This window comes from Microtus pennsylvanicus, chromosome 12 (genome assembly GCF_037038515.1).
Source record: "Microtus pennsylvanicus isolate mMicPen1 chromosome 12, mMicPen1.hap1, whole genome shotgun sequence".
Lineage (NCBI taxonomy): Eukaryota > Metazoa > Chordata > Mammalia > Rodentia > Cricetidae > Microtus > Microtus pennsylvanicus.
Window position 1 is genome coordinate 28,723,255 of NC_134590.1, and position 14,433 is coordinate 28,737,687.

General features: G+C 39.9%; 1 protein-coding gene across 1 annotated transcript in view; it reads left to right on the forward strand.

Moving 5' to 3' along the window:
* The window catches only part of Lrrc66 (leucine rich repeat containing 66), a 38,188-nt gene that overhangs the window by 108 nt on the left and 23,647 nt on the right, over nt 1–14,433 (forward strand). The window contains 1 exon segment of the mRNA XM_075943075.1: nt 215–655. Within this exon segment, the coding sequence (XP_075799190.1) occupies nt 220–655 (436 nt within the window). The 5' untranslated portion in view covers nt 215–219.

The window sequence follows — 14,433 nt, forward strand, 5'->3', positions numbered from 1 at the left end:
TAAAATGTATATTCATCTCATTTTATTTTATAGTTACAGCTTTGGGGAGAGCTACCTTTCAGAGGCCAGTTTCTAAGAAATCAAATATTCGCCTCTGTTGATAATTAAGAATGCTTCCTAAGTCTTGAGATAGAAATTAAGTTTTCTGCTTTTTATTTGCTGTTTGTTTTTCCGTGTTACTTTGAATGAATCAATTTACTTACCTTTTCCTCAGGCATTATGAAAGACATCTACTTCAGGATTACTATCGTAGTTATAGGTCTTTGCTTTCGGAAAACAGCGACAAACCCATCAAGAAAAAGCAGGTACCAGTGGGATGAGCATCTTCTGGCAAACTGGTCTTCAACAAGACGCACATCACAGATGACAGAGACCGCGGATACGAGCTCCCGTTTCTTTCGAGTCCTCTTCCAGTCTCACACGAGAAAAGAATGGCATATAAAACATCTGGACCTGAGTAACCGTAGCATATCGGAAATGACCCTCAGCCCCCTCGCTCCTTTACATGCTTTGGAAACACTAAACCTCAGCAACAACGCCATGCGCTCCCTCAGGCTGGATCTGCCCTTGGCTCTCCCCTGGCAGCGAAACGGCAGACTGCCCCATCTAAAGGTGCTGATACTTCAAAGAAATCAACTCAGTGGCACTCCTAAAGGTGAGCACTTTTAAAGAAAGGATGAGACAGAAAGACAGTATGTGGGGGAGCTGGTGGTGTATGTCAACAAGAGTTCTGTATTTCGTTCAGTTACAAGGGAACAGCTGAAAAAGCACAGCGGTCTGACCGAGCAAATACAATAAAGCCGTTTCCTAGTGGCGCTGCCGGCCAGAGTGGAATCTACAGTTAGTGCGGCTTAATCTTCCACTTGTCTCGCTCCCGCTGCTGGGTTATGACTTTGTCAAGAAACCCTGGAACTCCCCTAAGTGCTCATAATAATCTCTAACGTAGTTAGGTTTGTTTGTTTTTGAGGCAGGGTCTCACTGTGTAGCCCAGGTTGACCTGGAATTTCCTATGTAGACCAGACTGGTCTCAAACAAATAGAAATCAGCCTACCTTTGCCCTCCAAGTGCTGGAATTAAACATGAATGCCACCATGTCTGGCTAAGCTATCTACCTTGTTTGCTATATATATTTACTAATATGGGAAAGCCCTGAGACATAGTGGATACAAGGTATTTATAATATATAATTCAAATTAAACATGTTATCATATTGACAATTTTTTTCTTCTTAGAATCCATTTTGCATTTTTAGTTGTCCTCCACATGTAGACCAGGAATACCATATCACAATATTCTATATTTGTATGTAAAACTTCCTACTATGAAACCCAAATCAGAATTCCTTGCTGAAGCTTAAGTTGGGTCCTGGAGATGCGCCTTCAGTTTTCAGGAACAGGGGAATAAATTTCTGATTCTGAGCCGCGAGGAGGGTGGTCCCAGGGGTATTGACAACATCTCGGGTTGGCCCTCCTCTGCCCTTTCTAAGTCTTGCTCCACAGCTAGGGTAGAATTTTTAGATTCAATCAAGGCATCACGGTGTGTGTGTGTGTGTGTGTGTGTGTGTGTGTGTGTGTGTGTGTGTGCGCGCGCACGCGCGAGCGTGCATGTGTGTGTATGTGTCCCTGACCCTGGACATCGGGGTGTGCTAGTGTGTGTGTGTGTGTGTGTGTGTGTGTCTGTCTGTCTGTCTGTCTGTCTGTCTGTCTGTCTCCCTGACCCCCTGATACTCAGAGACTAGCCTTTCTCAGTCTCTCAGATTGGTGGAAATCCCTTCCCCTTTCTGCTTCTTCAACGCCCTTTGAGAAAGGCCTAGGGATTCGCTCCTCTGAGATTCAGGACTCCCAAACTCTTCCGCTTCATTTTTGCTGGGCACAGTAGCACAGAGCCTGCTTTGCTTTGAGAATGGAGACTACAGGGAGCCACAGGATTAGCAACGGAGGCCACTATCCTAGAATGAATTGAAATGTGACCCTCTCTCCTGAGGACAGATGTGTTCTCCAGAGGGCTTGCACTTACGGCTGATACCAGCCAATTTTACTTCAAGGTCAAAGGCCCAGTATAAACGTGGGCTTCTTCCTCTCTGAGGTTAAACTTCTGCCTTCCAGACTGTAAGGGGGAGAATGGTAAACGCATAGAGAAAACAGCAGGAAAATGAAACGAGCCACTCCTGCGTCTGGAATTCTGTTAGAACTCTAGCCAATGGCGCTGTCTAGAGAGGAAGGATGCACACATAGAAAGTCCATGGAGAGATGGCTCAGTGGTTAAGAGCATTGCCTGCTCTTCCAAAGGTCCTGAGTTCAATTCCCAGCAACCACATGGTGGCTCACAACCATCTGTAATGAGGTCTGGTGCCCTCTTCTGGCCTGCAGACATACACACGGACAGAATATTGTATACATAATAAATAAATAAATTTAAAAAAAAAAAAAAGAAAGTCCATGGAATGTGTGGATCTGATTGGATATAGCACAGCCTTTTACCCAGACCTTTTGTGATTTGAACTCACTTCCTGTAGCCAACATACTCTTGAAGTTTGTCTAGGTCAGACCCCCTCTAACACCCCTTGTCATTCTGCAAGGCTGACAGTGGCTAGATGCGCAACCTAGGATCCCATCTTGGAGGGGAGGAGCTAGTGAGATGAGCTGCTTGGACATCACTCTACTTCCGCCTCCTGACTCTGCTGCTCAAGTCTGTCTAGATCAAGCAGGTGCTCCCTGGTCTATAATCACCACAAACCCAATGCAGGTCACAAACACCATAAATCAGAGGTGCATTTAAATATACTTGCTGGAGTTTGAAAATTAAATAATTCCATCAAAGGCTCATGCGTCTGGACACTCGGTCCTCAGTTGATGACACCCTTGGGAAGGTTGTAATAAGGCTGCTTGTTTGTTTCCCAGCTGCCTGGCAGCTCAGACCTGAAATAATCACACAAAAACTATATTATTTAAATCACTGTTTGGCCCATTAGCTCTAGCTTCTTATTGGCTAACTCTTATATCTTAATTTAACCCATTTCTAGTAATCTGTGTATTGCAACGTGGCTTTGGCTTACCAAGTAAACTTCCAGTGTCTGTGTCCGACGGGGCTACATGGCTTCTCTCTGACTCTGCCTCCTTTCTCCCAGCATTCAGTTTAGTTTTCCCCACTACATAAGTTCTGCCCTATCAACAGGCCAAGGCAATTTCTTTATTCACCAATGGTATTCACAAAATACAGAGGAGAACCCCACATCAGTTATGGAACTTTTAGAAGGAAAAAACAGTCTTGCTGGAGGAAGTACATCACTAGGGCAGGACTTTGGCCCCCTTGCTGTTCTCCCTGTGTTTCTAAGTTTGGATGAAACACAATCAGCCAGCCACCTGCTCCTACACCATGCCTTCCCAGCCACAATGGGCTCTAGCTCTCTAGAACTGTGAGCCCAAATCCCTTTCTTCCTTAAGTTGGTTTTGCCAAGATATTTTATCACAGCAAGAAAAAAGAAACAAACCTACCAGCCCCTGACCTCCTTGGCATCAGAGCTGAGCATGCCCTCCCTTAGAAAGTCTCAGAACACGTACATCAACAGCCAGAAGAAAGCCTGTGATGCCGAGTTCATTTTCTGATAAAATGTTGAGTATCCCATGTCACACAGAAGTACTGAAGGTGTGAAGCGGTGGTTGTGTGAGCACAATTTCAGACCACTGTGAAGCAAAAAGATAATAAAATAATCACAGTTCAACCCATCATAAATCAAAGGCTCCACGAGCTTTATCTGAATTGTGAAGATTCAGTGAAAAGGGGCCCTTTTGTCGCTATAATGCAGTAAGCCACACGCAGGGCAGGGCAGCAGTTAAAAGATGTGAAAGGTTGTTTGGAAACCTGAGAGCGATTTGCAAATATTAGTCTTTATTGCTCTCTTGGCACAAATTAAGAACAACAGTATACTTAGAAACAAAGAATTAATTCGCTTCTCTCTACATCTCAAGTTGCCTTTGAAAACGTTAAGTAGTGATGCCATGGAGGGGACCCATAACCCACTACAATCCACAGCAGGGCCGTGCGTGTCTGGTTAGGTGTGCTCTACTTGTCCAGAACGAGAATAAATTAGAGACACCCCAGAAGGCACCTCTCAAGCCACTGACCATGCAGCACACAGAGCTTCATCGCCTATGACTTGTGTCTTTAAACAGTGATTGTTTATAGGACTCTCAGAAAAGTGTCCCATTTTTATAATGCTGGAACACCACGCTGACTAATCCACTGTCAGGCATGCTCCTGTGTTGAGTCAGCTGTGACGTCAGCAACAAGCTTCGTGTGGAGGAAACACCCTGCTCCAGTGCTGGGCAGAACAAGAGAGAAGCCAGACATGAATGCAACCTTAATGTGATAGCTCCACCTTCCACCCATAACTTTGGAATGGTAATAACTTAAAATCAGGATATTGGGTCTTTTTATTACTGTAAAATAATGCCTGAGATAAACAAGTTAAAAAGGAAAGTTTTGCTTTAATTCACAGGCCTGAAGTTTCCAGTCCATGTCAGCTGGTGCTGTTGCTTTGGGCCTCTTTTGAGCTTGTACATCATAGCAAGAACACACGGTAGAAGTGTCTGACTTCACGATAACAGCCAGTGAGAGAGAGAGCAGGAACCCAAAGTACAAGAGTTCCCACCAGGGGCATGTCCCCAATGGCCGCAGACCTCCTGGTAGGCACCACCTCTTGAAGGGTTCACTCCTTTCGGTAGCTCCAAGCTAGGGACTAAGCCTGCAATACACGCCATCCTGGGGACGGCCATAGCAACCAGTATTTTAGGAGTTTAAAGCAATGGAGCCAGCCTCTAAGACCTTCGTCAAGCAGGATTTTTTCAGTAGCTGGGAATGTCCTGGGACAAAGACCTCGCGCTGGCTCCAGGGAGATTGGCAGGTCAGACTGGCATCCCTCATGCTAACCCACCAAGTTTCAGAAACTAGAGAGATGCATTAGAGACAAGGTGAAAGAATAGCTGACATTTGAAATGAGAAGAATTAGGAAAGACAGAAAATCCCATGTCTTATAAAACAAGAGCTTTTTGTGTTCTTTTACCCACAGGGATTGCTATTGGATTATAGAAACACAAATAACCATTGTTCTCAAAATCAACTCAATCTAAACAAACAAAATGTGCGGACGACATTAAGCCAAGAGAGCAGGACTTTGAGTGACTTACACCTTGGTCACAATCAGGGATGACATATCAGATAAAATGTCTCACCCTGGACCATTTTAGACCCTACTCCGGTTCTTAATACTCTGAACTTGAAGCCATGACTCCAGAATGGCATTGTTGCTGTGTTCTCTGATGACTACATGTGAGAAGGCATGCAGAAGTTCATAGTTCAAAGACAGTGCTTACTAAGATGGTGGCTAGACACCCTCTGCTGCCCTTTTTACATAGGAACGCTAATATGATTTCCAGGAAATAATAAGACCGTTTCTGGCCTCTTAAGTACTGGGTGATTAGATTTCACCTCCTCATAGCCCATGCCATCGTCAGAATAAAGTTCCAAAGCTAATTCCATTCCCACAAAGTCACTTCTGACTTTTCCTCTCAGCCCTGAATTGCTTGAAACATGGAATCTAACTGCCATGAGATGACCCAGTGGCTCCCAGCACCTCACAGCTTCTGCTCACTCGATCATCAGTGGCTCAAATAAGAAACACATTTCCCCCCATTTAGCTGTGCAGCCTGGATATGTAAATGAGTTACTCGAATGACCTCACTCCATCTTGGGAGACCTTAAACGGTCAAGGTCATTTGTAAGGACCACACCAGTACCTTAATAAAACAAAATCTTAATCCTCTAAAATTGGAAGAACTTCATGACACTTAGTCCCATATCCAGAAGAAATTTACCCTTTTGGGGTATTCTTGGGTTGACTTAATGAGGGAAGCTGAAAAAAACATCTTGCATTACTCTGTTTCCTTAATAACTCACCTTCGATAACTCACTAAACATGAAAAGTCATATCTCTGGGAATAATGAGTATACAGGATCAGCAAATGAGTATACACACAGATATTAGCCGAAGCCTAGAACACAGAGTGATGTCGTACATAATCCCTTAGCCCAGTTAGCCACCTTTGGTGCTGTTGAATGGCCCTGCAACTCTAACTTTGGGGCCCACCAGTTTTCTTCTGTCCTTGTCACTTCTTTGATTTCAGGTAAATTAGAATATTAAAAACTATTTTTTGGCTGAATGGTGATGGCGCATGCCTTTAATCCCAGCACTCAGGAGGCAGAGACAGGCAGATCTCTGTGAATTCGAGACCAGCCTGGTCTACAGAGTGAACTCAAGGACAGCCAGGGCTGCACTAGAAACCCTGTCTCAAAAAACAAACAAAAAAATCTTGTACAGAAATATTTGACAGAGAAAAAGACAGCAATGCAGGGTGTATACGGGCAAATGCTCATTTCAAAAATCAAAAGCTATCTGAGTGTCTTCAAATGTCCAGAGGATTGGTCAAATGTGCTGTTGCTCTGTTCACAGCTGTGTGCCTCTTTATAGTGTGAGAGGCCCCTACCCTTCCTTGTTCTAAGCAACCTTGGTTCTGTGTCCTGATTCTAAGCCACTCTGACCTGTAAGAAAACCATCGCCACCATCCAGATATGACCTAGCAATCACTGTGGAAGTTTCTCCAGAACCTTTGGACAACCTGTCTTTCCTGTTCATCTCATCATCTCCTCAACCCAGGGAAACACTGGTTTCTCTCCTGGCATTGTAAGCTCTCCTAAACTTCCTGTACATTTATATGAACAGAACCATACAATACAGACAGACCTTGACTTATGATGATTCAAACTTAATGACCCTTTGGTTTTACAGCGGTGACAAAACAATACACATTGAGTAGAAACTGTCCTTAGCATTCTGTTTTTGTTCCCTGGGGCCTTTGCTACATACTGTGGTGTTCTGTATACCAGGTGGTGGCAGAGTCATGGTTCCCAGTCAGTCTCTGGACCGTGTAGGTAGTCAGTGACTCCGTGTACTGCATTGTTACGCTAGGCTATTTGGTGGGTTCGTTATATTAAAGGCATTTTGACGTGATATTTTCAGCCTGTGATGGATTTATTAAAATATAAGATCTTTGTTTATCAGGAAGCATCTGCTTGCATTTTTTGCTTTATTTCAGCATCTCTATTTCAGTGTAATTATTTGGATGTTTACTCACATCATCATATATATTAAATTTTTGTTATTTTTCACTGCTGAGTGTAAGCTCATCACCTGTTGTCAGATAGGCTAGTAGGGGGGAGAGGCTCGATGTGCTGCAATGAAAGTGGATGGAAAAAGATAAACCACTAGATAAGCACTAACCAAAAGAAAGGCAAAGTGTGTGTGTGTGTGTGTGTGTGTGTGTGTGTGTGTGTGTGTATGTGTGTGTGTGTGTGAGATGCATATGTTGACTCTCCAGGTGCTTTCTTTTATCACTTTCCCCTTCATATGTTTTTGTGTGTACATGTGATATGCCCGAGTATGTGAATGCATGCTTGTATTATGTGTGAACACACATGTGTGGGAACACATCTGCACATATATATGTATGTGCACATGAAGGCCCAAGTTTGGCACCTAGTATTGTTCTAGTTTCCTACTGCTGCTTTGATAAAATACCCTGAGCAAAAGCAACCAGGGGGAAAAAAGGTTTATTTGGCTTAAACTTTCAAGTCATCTTCACTATTGAAGGAAGTCTGAGTAGGAAGTAAGGGTAGAAATCTGGATGCAGGACTCATGGAGGAATCCTGTTTGCTGGCTTGCATACAGGCTTATATATAGTGATATTTTATTCATGGTATAATAAATAAAGCTTGCCTGAAGATCAAAGTGCAAAGCTAGCCACACTAGTCAGCCATACAGGCCGGGCAGTGGAGGCACATACCTTTAATCCCAGCAGCCACACTAGTTAGCCATAGAGACCAGGGGTGGTGCACGCCTTTAATCCCAGCACAAGAGGAATATAAGGCGGGATGAGACAGGAACTCACTCTCTTTCAGTCTGAAAACTCCATGGAGGTAAGAGTTCTCTAGTGGTTGACTGCTTTGCTTTTCTGATCTTCAGCTTGAACTCCAATATCTGTCTCTGAGTTTTTATTATTCATGCTACATCTGGCACCCGATATTTGTGGTACAAATTCATGAAACAACCATTTGCCTGTGGCTTTATAGACACTGGCAGAGGCCGAAGCTACATGCGGCCAGAGTCACCGCCCTACGTGCTGGCTTTTCCTTACTTCTCTCCTGGTGGGCTTTTGCTTCGTTCTCAGGCCGAGAACTCTGTTCTCAGGCTGCTGCCAAACTAGGTAGCTGCCTTGAACTCCAGTCAGGCTTTTATTGTTCTACACGGCAGCAATAAGCCTCACATCTTCATTGTTATTGGTGGCTGATTTGGTGAGAAAATTGGGAATTCTTAAAGGGAAGAGTTCCTTAAAAGGGAGAGCTTTTTACCACGTTAAAAAATGGTAAACACAATTGTGAAAGAGAAAGAGAAAGTTAGGTCTCTGTGTGATTACATAATGCATGACTCAAAAAAAAATGGAACAACTAAATGAAGGAATGATCAATTTAACCAGGATTGACTTTCTGTTAATTATCATTTTGATAATCCTTGCTGGGTTTTTTGTTTTTGGATAATTCTTGGTTTATCTCTTAAAAAGTTGTTTGGTTTGACTGCCAAGATACAGGCCTTAGAAAAACTTAATGAAACAGATTATAGAGATATTCACATCTAGTCAGAGGAATTTAATGGAGAACCAATTTCAGCATTGCATTATAAGGTTAGAGAGGAACAGCCTAAGGTTTTCAAACAATCAACTTTAATATACCCAGTAACCTTAAAGCAATTGCCAAATGATAAAGGGTTTGTAAGAAATAATTGGGCTCCTGTGCCAATGCTAGATTTAAAGAGATTCAAGGAAGCGGTAGTCTCATATGGCATGCGTACACCTCTTATGAAGCAAATGTTAAACTTGTGTCAGTTTGTGATAGGATTATCCCTAAAGACTGGATAGATATGGTTAAAGCTGTTTTAGAACCTGGTCCACAATGACAATAGAGCACCTGGTTCCGAGAAGAGGCTAAGACAGTTGAACAATAGAGTAAAGCGAGAAGTATGGAAATCTCCCAAGATCAACTTCTTGGAGAAGGAGAATATTCTACTATATAGAAAGGCAAGCTTTATATGATGACTATGCTCTGGATTTATGCTAGTACAGGAGCAACTAAATGCTCAGCATATTGAAGAATCAACTAGCCTTTGGAATTCTCTATTTGTTATTAAGAAGAAATCTGGAAAAATGGAGAGTGGTAACAGATTTAAGAACTGTTAATAAGATGATTCAGTCAACGGGCTCTCTACAGTCTGGAATTCCTTTGCCTTCTCTATTGTCTATAACATGGCCTCTTATCACTATTGATTTAAAAGACTGTTTCTTTACTATCCCTTTTTTTAAAGATTTATTTATTTATTATGTATACAACATTCCTTCAATGTATGTTTGTATGCCAGAAGAGGGAACCGGATCTCATTATAGATGGTTGTGAGCCACCATGTGGTTGCTGGGAATTGAACTCAGGACCTCTGGAAGAGCAATCAGTGCTCTTAACCTCTGAGCCATCTCTCCAGCCCCCTCTTTACTATCCTTTTATAAGAAAAAGACAGAGAGAAACTTGCCTTCACGGTACCTACTTATAATAATTCTCACCCTGTTAAGAGATATCAAAGGAAGATTCTCCCACAGGGAGATGTTAAATAGCTCCACCCTGTGCCAATATTTTGTATGGCAGCTGTTGGAAATGATATGTAAACAATTTCTTCAATCTATAGTTTATCATTACATGGAAAACACAATTTTGTAGCTGATTCAAATGTAAATAATTTAGAAAGAATGTTTGAAGAAGTAAAGAAAATTTTACCTTCTTTGGTATTACAAATTGCTCCTGAAAAAATACACAGAGGAGATTCTATTAATTATTTCTGCTATAAGATACATTTACAAAAAATCTAAACTTCAAAAAGTGCAAATTAGAGCCAGGCAGTGATGGCACATACCTTTAATCTCAGCACTCAGGAGGTAGAGGCAGGTGGATTTCTGTGAGTTCAAGGCCAGCTTGGTCTACAAGAGCTAGTTCTAGGACAGGTTCCAAAGCTACAGAGAAACCCTGTCTTGAAAAACAAAGTGCAAATTAAAAGAGATCAATTGCAGATGCTTAATGACTTTAAAAGTTTGCTAGGAGACATTTTGAATCTATGATTAACTATTGGGATAAAGCCTCATAAACTGATTAATTTAAACAAAACCCTAGATGGTGACAAGGGCTTAAATAGTCCCAGGAAATTATCAAGAAAAGGAGAAGCTGAAACGGAAAGAGAATTGACTTTGATAGAAGACAAATTACAGAAGGCACACATTGATCTTTTTGATCCAAATCTTAACTGAGTTCTGGGCATATTACCCTCCAAACATTCCCTTACAGAAATTTTAATGCAGAGGGAAGATATTATTTTAGAATGGATATTTTAGCATGTAAACCAAGTAAAAAATTAAAAACTTATATGGAAAAGATCTCTGAGTTAATTCTAAGAGGAAAATTGAGACTTCATCAATTATCAGGAATAGACCCAGCAGAAATTATAGTGCATTTTAATAAGGATGAAATTGACAAATTATGGACAGAAAGTGAACACTGGCAAAAAAGCTTGTAGCAATTCTTTTGTGAGAAATTAACAAAAGAATCCCCAATAGAAGAGAATTCAACTTACAAAGAGAACTAACTGGATTCTTTGTCAAATTGTACAGGACATACCAATAACTAGAGCCCCTATGTTCTATACTGATGCAAATAAATCAGGAAAGGCAGGTTGCAAATCAGAAAACTTAAATAAAGTGAATCAAAGCCTGTATTATTCTGTCAAAAAGTGAGAATGATATGCTATTCTCATGGTACTAATGGATTTTAAAGAACCACTCAACATACTTACCAATTCGCAATGTGCAGGAAGAGTTGCTTTGCACTGAATTTATACCAGATGATACAGAATTGACTTTATTATTTATTCAGTTACAAGATATAATCAGGAATAGGAATCATCCCATGTATATAATACACATCCAATCCCATACAGGTCTGCCAGAGCCTCTAGCACAAGGTAACGCAGAAAGTGGTGAATTGTTGATTGGAAATTTTATAAAAAATATAATGTCAATGGAAAAGGTTTAAGAAAGACTTTTTTATTATGTGACAACAAACCAAGGAAATCATAGGGAAATGCCCTACTTATTCTTTATACAACCAAACACCACTACCTGCAGGAAGTAACCCAAAGGGTACTAAAGGGAATAAATCTGGCAGATGGATGTGTTCTATTTTGTAGAATTTGGAAAACTAAAATATGTACACCACACCATTGATACCTATTCAGGTTTTAAATTGGCAACTGCTTTGAGTTTGGCAAAGGCTGATTTGGTAATTACACATTTACTTGCAGTTATGGCCATCATGGGTATCCCTGTACAAATAAAGACAGACAATTCTCTGGCATATGTCTCTAGGAAAATGAAACAGTTTTGTTTATTATAGTATTATAGCTTATTATAGGTATATCACACAATCCTGTAGGCCAGACAATTAGAGAAAGACCAAATCAAACTCTAAAGGTATGTTAAGTAAACAAAAAAGGATGATAAATACCCCCATAAATAGACTGAATACTGCTTTATTAACTTTGAATTTTCTAAATGATAATGAGTAAGGAACAACTGCAGAAAAACATTGGATAGTATTAAAAAAAACTATGAAATTAAATTAGCCAGTAAACTTTAAAGATGTGCTGACCTCAGAATGGAAACCAGGACATGTGTTATACTGGGGAGGGGGTTTTGCTTTTGTTTCTATAAGAGAAGGAAAGCTATGGAAACCATCAAAATTAATAAAGATTCAATTTGAACAACAGACACCTCCTAATTAGGAGAAATTATATAGTTCATCAAACAGCATGGTCATTTAATCTAAACTAACCTATAAAACTAACAAATACTTTTCATTTGATAATATATAACTAGCCAAAAAAAGAATCTCCCAAAAATTTAGAGTTGGGGAAGGGTTTTTTCTGTGTTTTCAGGAGAATAAAGGCATCCAGCTAAGGAATCCAAAGACAACTGGACAAGAGAGACATCTGAAGAAAAAGGATAAATCATCCAGAAAAAAAAATGTCCCCAAAAAAAGAATTGGCCTATTAGTATATCACATTTCCAACAGGACAAAATTCCTAAATCTTCCCAAATGTTTGTTTCTGCTGTTCTCTACAGACATGTAATGCAAATGGTCCTTTTGTAGTCCCTGTCCTACTGAAAATTAAAGCTCGCTTTGGAGTTGGAGCATGGCTCTCTCCTTCTCTGAACCCAAGCATGCTTATTAAAGTAAAATCCAAAATCTCTGTCCCATGTCAGAAGAGCCATCTGATGTGGAACAGAAGAAAAACAAAATTAAAGGACTATTTTATTGCCTCTAATCTCATAATTCTTTGGTTCTATTTTGAGTCTTTGAAGCTTTTCTTTAACCTCTTTGAGATCTGCTGCACATGATATTTGTTTAGGTTTTCTGCAGTGAATGAAGACCATGCCTAACAGAAACATTTGAAGTCTCCAAAAGGAGGATGGGGCCCTACGGTGACAATTCCTCCCGGACTTTGATAACCCCACTAAGGTGAGAAACACCACCTAAAGATCAGCTTTGGACTATAAATTTCTCAGAACCATTTCAAGGTCATTAGCTGAGATGATCCAGCCTAACAAACTACTCTAAGCAGGATTTGAGATAAGTCCATCACTTTCCCACTATGCAGAGATTTGAAAACAAATAATAAAGGTACCTCTCCCGGGACTCTGCAACTCAATTTTTTCTTTTCAGAATCCCCTAAAGATGTCATCACCCCCAGACAATAGGAAGTAAATTTAAGAATATGACACCACATTCCCAAGAGGTGGGGTTTGTGGTTTTGGTCATCCAATGGATTATGACTATTTGTCATTGTTTAGGGGGTTGAGATGGTTACAAGTTGTTATTGGTTACAGTCAGGAGGAAAGTTGAGCAAAGGAGATTGGAATCAAAGTTCTTGTTTTAGAAAGAAAAAATTGGGATATAAATATGATAGGATAAAAGGGTAGAATATTGAATCTACTCTGAAAAAAGGGAAGCTATAGATCTGATAAGATAAAAGGTAGATTATTGAATCCACTTTTTAAAAAGCAACTACTAATTTTAAATATCTTACAATAGACTGGATTTTTATATATTGTACACAAATTTTGTATATTGACACAAATTTGAGATTAATTTTGTTAGAACATACTGTACATACATTTCTAATTGTGTTCAAGGTATTGTACCTACCTATACATCTCACTTAACAATGCAATGCAAATTTTTAGTCATTGAAAGCTACTATTAGCAACTATTTAGGAAATGCAGATTAGTAATAAGTCATCTATTGCAATCAAACTTGTAGCCATTATTAGGTTGTTTTCAAGGTCAGAAGAGATACATTTTAAATAGACAGGTCATCTTCAAACACTTCAGAGATCTAAGAATATAGCACTTAAGATGTTTTAATAACATAGGTTCTTTTTTATGACAATAAAATATGTCTGCTCCTGGTAGTACCAGTCTACTTCTGAGAAGATAATGGGCATCAAAGAAACTTCACATAGAGTTTTCCTTTTTTGTGGCAAAAGTAAACCACTGGGCAAGAAAATGTCCTTGCCTCAACTGCTGATACTATGCTGTCCTGATTGGACAAGCAGGACACAAAAGAGAGTGACTGCCAAACCTTGTCAAGACAAGAAAAGAAAATCCTTCAAAAACCCTGAATCATAGAAAATTCTAAACCTCTAGGCTGAAGATGGACGCCCCAATATCAGAGGAACTTTGGGGGACTGGCCAAGCAGCCAGTTGTTTTCTTCATTTCTCACATTTTTTTGTAAGTGTCTTGCTTGCACTTCCTGCTTACTCTGTTAATATTATTTCCTTCTTGGGTCTCTGAGATAGTTGAAGACTAGATACTTACAGTTATAGTTTTCCTTGATGTAAGACTCAGAAAAGAAATTCACTAAAGAAGTGTAAAGGGCATAAGGTTCAGAGATATCAAAAGATAGCAATGCAAATTATGATTGAAAGTAAATTAGGTACAAGACTTTGAACTTGCCAAGATAAGAGAGATAATTATGTATTTTCTCTGAGTTTGCCAAGTGCAAATGGACTAGATATTGTTGATGTACTTATTGCCTGTATATATTGTATGTAGTTATTGTACTTACTGTATATAGTTTTTCTTGTATTAGTTATAGTCCTCTTTTTTATTTTTAGTTAAAAACGGAAATTATAGTAGTATTTTGTGTGTGTTTTAATAAACAAAGTTTA